Source organism: Egretta garzetta, unplaced genomic scaffold, assembly GCF_000687185.1.
Source record: "Egretta garzetta isolate BGI_Z169 unplaced genomic scaffold, ASM68718v1 scaffold58, whole genome shotgun sequence".
Taxonomy (NCBI): Eukaryota; Metazoa; Chordata; class Aves; order Pelecaniformes; family Ardeidae; genus Egretta; species Egretta garzetta.
This window is the reverse complement of record NW_009260613.1, coordinates 707454-717532: the sequence shown is the minus strand read 5'-3', so window position 1 is coordinate 717532 and position 10079 is coordinate 707454. Positions and strand designations below refer to the sequence as shown.

The window sequence follows — 10079 nt, the reverse complement described above, 5'->3', positions numbered from 1 at the left end:
TGCTCTTTGTGGAAACTGTGCTGCTGAGCAAAGTGGAGGAGTTGTTCGTTTCAGCCATCCTCGCTGCTGCTCTGAGAGATGGGAGCTTCAAAGGGATATGGCATTAGTTGCTTTGCACCAAACTGCCTGGACTTGGGCTCCCTACATGCAGTAGATCTGTGGAGGTATTTTGTGAGGCAGTCCCTGCCCATCTTCTGGCACAGCTCAGCCTGAGAGTCTGGTAAGAGCTAGGAGGTCTGTCTCACAAAGTCCTGGTGGTCAGAGATAGCTTGTCCCTGAGCAGGGCTCTCCAGTAGAAAGCAAGAAGCCACCGATCAGGCATACCTGTGCAGTCCCTCTGCTCCTCTGCAGCTGCAGCAGGCTTCACTGGAGGCTGCAGTTGAGCACTGAACCAAGCCCAGAGTTGCAGTACAACAGTGTTCGAAGTATAATTCTAAATCAGTACTAGAAAGAGCATCTTGATGTGACCCTATTTTGAATGCTGGCTTTCGGAGTTTCTTTGGATTTTGAAGTGGTTTGGAAATCTGCAATTTGATTTCCCTCTTTTTCCCCAGGATATTCGAAACTTGCGATTTGCTCATAAGCCTGAAGGGAGAACTAGACGATCCATATTTGAGAACTTAATGAAATATGCTTTCCCAGTTTCAAATAATCTGGTAAGTATTTTCAGTTGTTACCAAATGACACAGAGTGGCAGTAACCTGTTTTTTTGGTCCTGTCTACCTGGTACAATATTCACATGGGGCACATTTTGTTGAAGGAGGAGATATGCTGTTTTTTAAAATCTGTCTTAGAATTAATTCTGTAGGAATTTAGATTGTATAGAAACAGGAAAAGTTTACTGCTGTGGGGCTGGATTCCTTCATGCATGGAAAATAACTTACTGATACTCACATCCTCATAACAGGGAAAGTATTCAAAGCACAGTGACATCCATCAGAGGCTTACAGCTAATGGTGGCTGTACTGCTCCCAGTTCTGGAATGCAGTTTGTCTGTTCTGTTGTGTTGTAACACAGCAATTGTTGCTTCAAATACAGGTTGAAGGGATCTAGTTCGTAATATGTAAAAGCATTCTTGCCCAAGGAGTCTTTTCTTTCTATTTAATAATAAACTCCTTTTGTCCATGAAGTACTAGGTAATAGACAAGCAAGATTGGGGAATAGAGGAAAGTACATTGTTGTAATAATTACCTGTTACAGTCAGCATCTTGATCTTTTTCACAAAGCCCCAAAAGAAAAGTCGTGCAGTGGGAAAAAAAGAAGAACCAGTCATGAGTTATTATTTGAGATATCAAACATCCTGGAAATGGGCTCTGAATGGGCTCTTAATGATAAATTTTCTTTCTTTCAGCCACTTTTTGCATTTGAGTACAAAGAAGTTTTCCCAGAAAATGGATGGAAGGTGTATGACCCCACTTGGGAGTACAGAAGACAGGTGGGTACTGTGCCATGTCCTTCCTCATCCTCTCTGCTCATCAGAAGTGAGGCTCTGTGCAGTAATATAATTACAGGTCACATGGAGCAGAGAATGATCCTGCTGACAAATGTCGTGCAGGCTGGGTTAGGGCATTATTCTCCACACTGCAGTGATTGATGACAGTAGTACCACTTTAGAGATAGTAGCATCCACTCATGGAAATTACTCAGGCTGCAGAGAGCTGACTTCAGGCTTTGGTAGAAAAAAACATTGCTCTGGTTTAGTCATCAGCCACTGCTGGCAGTCAGGAGCGGAGGATGCGTTTTGCAGGTGCAGACATCCCATTGCTGAGTTTCACACCTCAGCTCTTGCTTGTATCAGTTTTAATTCTTTCCAGTTTTCTGTAAGATATCTCAAACAGGAACTTGGAAGGAAAAAAATTAAATGTAGAATGCCTTCATTTTCTTGAGGAATCAGTGTAGGGATCAACCTAGCGAGTGTTGTGGTTAACCATAGCTTGGAACAGACAGTTGTAGTGTGTCCAGAGTAGACTGGTCAAAGGTGTTAATGACTGTGAAGTGGTAGGCGGTCGATTAGGAATATTGCGATAAAAACTTGAGTGGTCCTTCCTGGGGGAAAAGCTGGGAGAATTTGGGTTTTTACAATGAAATCACTCTTGTCATAAAATTCTCAAGTTGAGGAAGCAGCACAATTTGGTGACGGTTTTGCCCTGGACGCAGTAAACTGTCATCTCATCCAGATCTGCCAGGATAAAACCAATTTTCCTTTGTAAAATGAAGAAATTTACAGCCATGTATTTTAAAGATTTATTTGTGTCTTTCCCATAAAGCAAACCAAAACAAGACATCTGTCCTAGCCTAGTTGTTCATCTGATTCCTGACATCTAAAACCTAAGAAAGGGTTTCATTTTCCTAGCTTTAGTCTTCTAAAAGCTGGGCGTGCCTTCTAAATTGGTTATCTAGGCCTGTCATTAACAGATGGGGAGAGCGGAGCTTCACTGTTGGGGGTGATTTGTTCCCTCCTAAAATAGCTGCCTAAGACAGATCGCTGGCTTCTAGGTTGCTAATTGAAAGTGAGATGTATCTTACCTACTCTGTCTTCATTGCAAAAAAGTGTATGTTTTGCAGTGAGATACCACAATCTAAAATCCTAGTAGAGGCAAACTCCGATCATTTGTAATCAATGACACACATAGTGTCTGAGGTCGACTTTGACTAATAAGACCAGATAATGCCGCGATTATTGCTTTGTTTAGAATTTACTTCTTTCTTGGTAGTTATTTTAAGGAAAGATCTGTTTATAAAGAAGGATCTGCAGCCCAAGCTGTATGGGAAAGATTCTTCTTTACAGGACTGAGAACTTACTTTGAAGTAAAGACTAACGAATACCTGTGCTGTCAAAATAATCTCCATTAAAAAGCACAGAATTCATTTAGGCAAGCTTCAGTTAAAACAGATGAAGTACAAAAGGCATTCTTACAATACCTGGAAAGAAGGAAGGGTGCCCCTTGAGAATTCCAAGGTAAATTATTCCAATTTCTTAATCCTGGCATGTTTGTTTTCTAAAAACAAGCTTTTGTATCCATATTAGTTTTTATATTGTGATTGGCTGTACCTTACATTTGGCAGGAGCTTGGTTACACTTACACAGTGAAAGGATACATATATTTATATGCATGTGATTTGCAGCTCTTCATGGCCTTTTTGTAAAGAAAATGGAACTCTGGGCCATGATGTCTTTGTTTCTGGTCACACGAGGTAGCACTGTTGTGTGTAAAGCATGTCACGATTGAGACATTCCTGCAGCGTGTACCTCTTTTGTTATGGCCTGCTTTTGTATCGTTTTTGAGCGGACAGGAAAAACTTAGCCTGACTCCTTTTATGTCAAGAAACCAAACTGATGTCTGTGTGCTGAAGTCCCCGGTCATTTGCTTACATTGGTAACTGCAAAAATGAATCCAAACCAGGATTTTTTGCAGCCATGACCTAGCTGAATTTACCAATGATGGGCCACAGTCATTCCCATTCCAGATCACGCAATCCGTCTGTTCTTGTAGCTTATCTCCAAAAGTGACCAACACCAGATGCTGAAGAAGAGGCAAACTGTACTGCAGTACAAACATTTATGTTGTGATCTGGCCAGGTGGAGAATTTCATCCCTTTCATTAGAGTTGATTTAGGTCCTGCAGCATGAAGCTTTACGTCCCCTCCAAAACTTTTAGGTATTTCAGTCTGTTTATTTAATTTCAGCATTTATAACTATGGATGTTCAATTTATCTGTGTGAATGTCTTAGCCTTTTTTCTTAATCCAACCAGGTTCTGCTAAAGCAATAACAAATACTACAGTAAATCAGGATTATGTCCTGAAATGGCAGCAGGGATTCGTTAACAGTGAAACAAAATTGGCATCATCAAATGAGATAATGGGATTACCTGTCTGTGTCTGTATGAATTGTGATCAGAAATAGAAAAGCACGGCATATGCACTATCTGCAGGACCTTTTGGAATTGGTTTAAAAACTATTAGAGAAGAGCTGGCCTAGGGCATAAGGAGCCCAGCAGTACAGCCAGGCATTAACTTGGTATATCTCAGGCCAGGTCAGTCATTTCCCTGTGGGAGCAGGGACACAGAGAGAGGGGAGCAGCGCAAAAGTAGAAGCCAACTACCAGGCATCCAGAAAAGACTTTGAGAGTAGGATCCATGGTAGGATCTGTGTCTGCACTGGTAGACGTGGCAAGTTTGCGTGTGGTATGATTTATTTATGATAATTTTTTTCAGATTAATTTAAGTATGTTGATATGATAGAGATTGTAGCAATTAGGAAGGTTATTCAGTAAACCCCTGACTTCTCTGTTAGCATTCTTGGGAAAGGTGGAAATATGTAACTTATTAAAAATCTGTGATTGTGTAAAACTATGGGGAGCAATAAACAACCTGTAGAGAACAAAAGGAACTCGGAGAGGTTTGGGATTTAGTGAGTAAATGGAATCACATGTGGCAAATGAAATTTAAAACTGAAATTGCTCCCTGATTTTTATTACACGCGGGCTGGCAGAGTATAAAACAGAATTGCAAAGTGAATAAGACTCAGTTGAAACCAAAAGACCTTGAGATGCCTTTGGAATAACTTAAAGCTTTCATTTTCCTTAACAAGGTGGGGAGCTTTTGGAAGATATTACAAAGTGGCGTGAAGCTGGAAAGGTGTGATGTTTCCCTACAGAAGTCATGCTTGTCTAATCCTATGCTCTGGTGATATGTACCAGGGAGCCACAGTACAGGGCTGTGGTTGCTCCTTTCAGAAAAAACATATAGAAATTAATAAGTCAGAAGAGGACCTGACCTATTTTGAGGATAAAAAAAGTGCCCAGCATTAGTATACAACCAGAGTGGGAATGGCAGAGCATGAGAACAGCATCCTACAGAGGACTGTTGGGTGTAATTTAGGGGAGTAAAATGAGAATTGAACTGTTAAATGTCCCATGGTTTAACTGAGGTCCTGCTTATGCTAGGCATGTCTCTACCACAAAACAGATCAGAGCTTTCTTGTGCTATGTGGACACAACCTAGGCTGAGTACGCAGCAGAGGGACCAGCTCAGCTGTGGCAGCTGTATCCTGTGTCGGTGTAGGGATGCACCTGAGCTAATGTGCTCAGCCTCTTGGTATCTCATGGCTGAAACCAGGTGTGAGAGAGGCACTGCTGGTGCCTTGGGACCCTCCCTGCCTTGCCTGCTGCAGCTCAGGGTGTACCTGCATGGCTAAGCTCAGAATCATAAAACCACAGAATCATAGAATCATGTGGTTGGAAAAGACCCTTAAGATCACTGAGTCCAACCATACCTGTCCACTACTAAATCATGTCCCTAAGCACCTTGTCCCCCTGTCTTTTAAATACCTCCAGGGACTGGGACTCAACCGCATCCCTGGGTAGCCTGTTGCAAGGCTTGATAAGCCCTTTCAGTGAAGAAATTTTCCTAATGTCCAACCTAAACCTCCCCTGGCACAACTTGAGGCCACTTCCTCTTGTCCTATTGCCCGTTACCAGGGAGAAGAGGCCGACCCCCACCTCACTCCCCCCTCCTGTCAGGCAGTTGTAGGGGGCGATAAGGGCCCCCCTCAGCCCCCTCCTCACCAGCCTGAACAGTTCCCTCAGCCGCTCCCCATCAGCCTTGTGCTCCAGACCCCTCACCAGCTTTGTTGCTCTCCTCTGGACATGTTCCATCAACGCAACGTCTTTCCTGTAGTGAGGGGCCCAAAACTGAACACAGTATTCGAGGTGCAGCCTCACCACTGCTGAGTACAGGGGCACAATCACTTCCCTGCTCCTGCTGGCCACACTATTCTTGATACAAGCCAGGATGCCATTGGCCTTCTTGGCCACCTGGGCACACTGCTGGCTCATATTCAGCCGGCTGTCAACCAAGACCCCCAGGTCCTTTTCCGCCAGGCAGCTTTCCAGCCACTCTTCCCCAAGCCTGTAGCGCTGCATGGGGTTGTTGTGACCAAAGTGCAGGACCTGGCACTTTGAACTTTTTTGAATCATTCTACTGGATCCTGTAGAGAGATGTGATCGTTTGTAATTCCAGTAAGGAAATTATTTTTTTTTTCTTGTCAGTGAAAGATCCTCATGTGCTTAAGCTTAAACACATGCTTTGCAAGATGGTGGTTTCAGTGTCATGCTGGTGTGTCTTCAACAGTTTTTCCCTGCAAACAAAGAAAGTCCCATCTTCTACAACCTGCATAGGTAAAGTGATAACTGAGCACAGGTCATTAAAGTAAGACATGAATGACTATCCAGAGGGAAACCAAGTCTGGTTTGTCCATGGAGATGACACAAAGGCTGCGCCTCTGTGGTTAGATGATACACTCGTAAGGAGCGTTCCCAAGCGCTGAGGCACCTTCATCGCAAGTTCCAGGCACAGCTTCAGTCCAGGCTGTTAGCATCCCTCTTTTGAGTGAGTGTGTTTGGGCATCTTTAGCCATGCACGGAGACACCCAGCCAGCAGGGTGTATGCAGGTCGAAAGTACAAAGCAGTTATTTACTGGCTAACACAAAAAAAAAAAGATAGCAGGGACTTAACTACCTACTAGGCTGAACATTAGTACTCACCACCTCAGGAGGCATCTGAAGAGGGTTCCCTGGCCAGGCAGGCACTCGTGAGAGGAGAAGGGTCAGCGTCTGCACCTCCCTCAGCTGGGCTGGTGTTGCCATCTTCCACCAGTAATGTCAGCACCACCACACCGGTGAGCCAGCGGTGGCTCTCACCCAGTGATTGCCTGCTAGACCCGCAGTTCCTCCTTTTGGATTTTATACCATTCCACGATGTTGTTTTCCCTTGAAACCTTGAGCTACCAGCGACCCCCATCTCAACAGTCCTCCTCCTCTCACTGCAGTTTCACATTTCTTGCCTTTCTGTAGATTCTGACACAGCTCTTCCACACGGCTTCGCGGTGGCCTGGGCCACGCAGAGCTGGGACCCAGAGAGGCAGCTGGGCCCTTGTGGAGGCTCCAGGGAGGGCTCAAGGCCGGCTCGCCTGCTGCCAAGCCTGGGCAGGGCTCAGAGGTTGGCGCCAGCCGAGGGTGACCAGTAAGCAGCATAGACAGACTGCCCTGTTTTGGGGGTGAACAAGTTTAACAGCGTGGGTGTGAGGCGCACTGTGCCAGCATGGCCGCCCAGCAGCCACGCTCTCCAGCAGCTCCTGGGCCCGTGCAGCCGGGGCTCCTCCGGCAGGTAGGCGGGCAGGCAGCTCCCAGAGCTGGGCCTGCGCCCGCAGGGGCTTCTTGGGTTACATCTGACAGGCTGGGTTGGTTCGATAGTAGGCTTTTTGGCTACTTAAAACTTTCCAGGAAGCAGTGAAGTGCATCTTATATGAGGAAATGCCAATGTGCTTTATATCATGTTTAGCTTTTTCTATCGATTCCAGCTGGAGAAAGTGCAAATCTGAAGGAGCAATGAATAAATGCACAAGCTGCACTGCATCATGGCACGTGTCCTGGGAAGATGCAAATTCAGCGCCTCTTCTAGCCTACTCTGCTTATTTCTGCTTGCTCTGAGTCCTTAGAGAAAGTCACGATCTGAACCCAAAGCCCTCTTTGGGTGGTGCTGTGAGCCAAGGCCCCCATACCAGGGGAAAGCAGGCATTCCCTGTGATTCAAAGGAAATCTGAACTCTGACACGCAGCATCTTTTCTTTCTTTCAGGGATTGTCATGGATTTTCCTGGTCTGGGCTATTGCAAAGGAAAGATTTCATTCCAATTTATCAGGGTGGCAGCTGACAGACTCGGAGCTTTGGAGGTGTCAGTTCTGGATCGAGCAGTGTGAGCTGAAGCCCTTCTGCCCAGCACTGAGAAGAGGGTGCTTTCTAGTGCCAGTGACTGCTCGATCTTCCTCTCAGTGAGCATGGGTAGAATTGCAGGGTAGAACAAAAAGAAGCTTTTCTTCCATGTAACTGCTTGTCAGCTCCCATTTTCCTTGCCAAGAGTGTGCTGACAGCATAGTTTTAATTCCGATTTGGGGGCGGTGAAATCTCCAAGCGTTGCTGATGGATCCATTGCAGTGCAGTCATGTACTTACTAGGACAGGACTGAGAACAATTTAGTCATTTGCCATCGGTTCACTTCCAGACAGCAACCAGTTTGATCATAGCTGATGGACAGCTGTTCCCCAGTTGACAGCAGAGCTGGGGGACCCAGGGGATTCCGTCCTTGCTGTGTAAAGCAGGCAGACCTGTGAGCATGTTTTACCCACCGGTAAGCTTGGACTGTGTATACACACTGTTTGATGGCTGTTTCTGACACTTCTTTGGCTTCAGGCAGTGCCAAAAATAGCTTTCCTTTAGGGTTTTGGGGGACTGGTGATCCTGGCAGCTCTGATGATTCCTTGTAGTAACATTTCCTTCCCAGGGAGGGCCCCAGGACCAGGGGTGGTTCACAAGCAGGGTGTGACTGGTATTAGACAAGGAGGTCTGTCCTCTCATCGTATTTCTAACCATGACCTGTTTTGACACATGACTCACCACTCTGACGCGGAACTGGCTGCAGTCTCTGTGGGTCAACCATAATTACCACAGCTCGTCTGACTTGTGTTAGTTTTGTCATTTATTTCCTATGGGAGCCATGACAGTGGTAATCAGTGTCCCACCACCCTCCTTAAAACAAAGTACTGTTTACTAGAACAAAAGCATGTATTGTTTTAAGAGCTGACGTTCCTCTAAATCAGACTCTGCTTAACAGTCTGGCCACGTTCACTGCAGTAGATCTGTCCTCCCCACAGAGGTGCTTTGTGTCGGTGCTCACCCCTGCTGCTGCATGTGCCTGTTTAAACCTCTCCTTGCAGGCACGCAGTAGCAACCACACCATTTTGATCTGCTAACCCCCAGCGTTGGCCAAGCGAAGTCTGCAGCGTGTCGGGATCCCTCCCCATTGTGCTTCAGGTGTTACCTGGAGGTTACTGTCTGGGAAGCTGTTGAGTTTCTTCCCCATCAGAACACGCTGTGCTCGGTGGGGGTGCGTGGGGGTGTGTGTGTAGATTCCTTGCTCTCCCAGCCCTAATCAGCCTAGTACCACCAGAGAGCTTAGTCTGAGAGGAACACGGGAGCTGCACATCACTGTCCAGAACACATACAGTCATGCAGCCAGCGACATACAGTTACTACGTTTCTGGTGGTTTTAGGGGATTGCATAGCTCTGCCACAAACACTGAACAAGGCCCAAAACAGATTTATTTTTGGGGGTGTTTTACTGCCTGTTCTGCCTTCTGTTTTCCCCTCCATCCTGTCCAGTAGCTCCACTTTCCACCCCCAGTTTCCACCCACTGCGTTTGAGTTAAGTGCTGAGGGAGGAGCGAGGACTGTCGGTCACCCGTTCTGTCCTGCTCCTGGCTCTCCTGTAAGCACCGTGAGGAGACCAGGAGGTACGTTAAAGATGCTCTCAGGGGGTCATCGGTGTTGCCACATCTGTAGCCTCCACAGTTCCTTTGCCTGCCTGCAGTCTCCTAGTTTTCCTGTTCTTCAGTGACCTGAGCAAAACATCTACCTCTCTGGGAAGAGGCATGAAATGCAAGTTACCAGGATAATGCAGTCCCAGGCTCCAGCCCTACATGTCCTTCATTAACAAAAGCTCCCTTGAATTTCAGGTCTGGGGATTTGACTGTGCTGAGGTCTCAGAGCAACTTGTTTGCTAACCTGCTGTTGTTTCCTCTTTAGGGAATTCCCAATGAAAGCTGGAGGTTGACCAAGATTAATGAGCGCTATGAGCTGTGTGATACATACCCTGCCATTCTAGCTGTGCCCGTAAACATTCCTGATGACGAATTAAAGAGAGTAGCATCTTTCAGATCAAGAGGACGCATACCAGTGAGTGTGACAAAAGAAGCCACTTTGATGTGGTGGTGTTACATACCTTTGGGCCATAAATAATACCAAGATCAGGCTGAGTGGATTCCAGAGAGCAAATAAATGGTCATAATAAAAGTGACAGCAACATGTTTGAGGAGTTAGAAAGCAACATTATCTGCTGGAACGACTGTTGTGAAAGCGATGTAGACTAAACCAAAATGAGAAGATAACTTAGCACAACCCAGACCAAATCTCAGTCCAGTTCCTAGCAGCCCTGTTTCGTTGTTTACAATTGTCTGGCCTAC

At 46.0% G+C, this 10079-nt stretch overlaps 1 protein-coding gene across 3 annotated transcripts in view; it reads left to right on the top strand.

The window, feature by feature from the left end:
- Window positions 1–10079, top strand: part of MTMR2 (myotubularin related protein 2) — a 43381-nt gene that overhangs the window by 22553 nt on the left and 10749 nt on the right. For all 3 annotated transcript variants that reach the window (XM_035900450.1, XM_035900448.1, XM_035900449.1), the window contains 3 exons: window positions 555–656; window positions 1352–1435; window positions 9643–9792. In XM_035900450.1, coding sequence (XP_035756343.1) covers window positions 555–656; window positions 1352–1435; window positions 9643–9792 — 336 coding nt within the window. The remainder of the gene's footprint in view (window positions 1–554; window positions 657–1351; window positions 1436–9642; window positions 9793–10079) is intronic.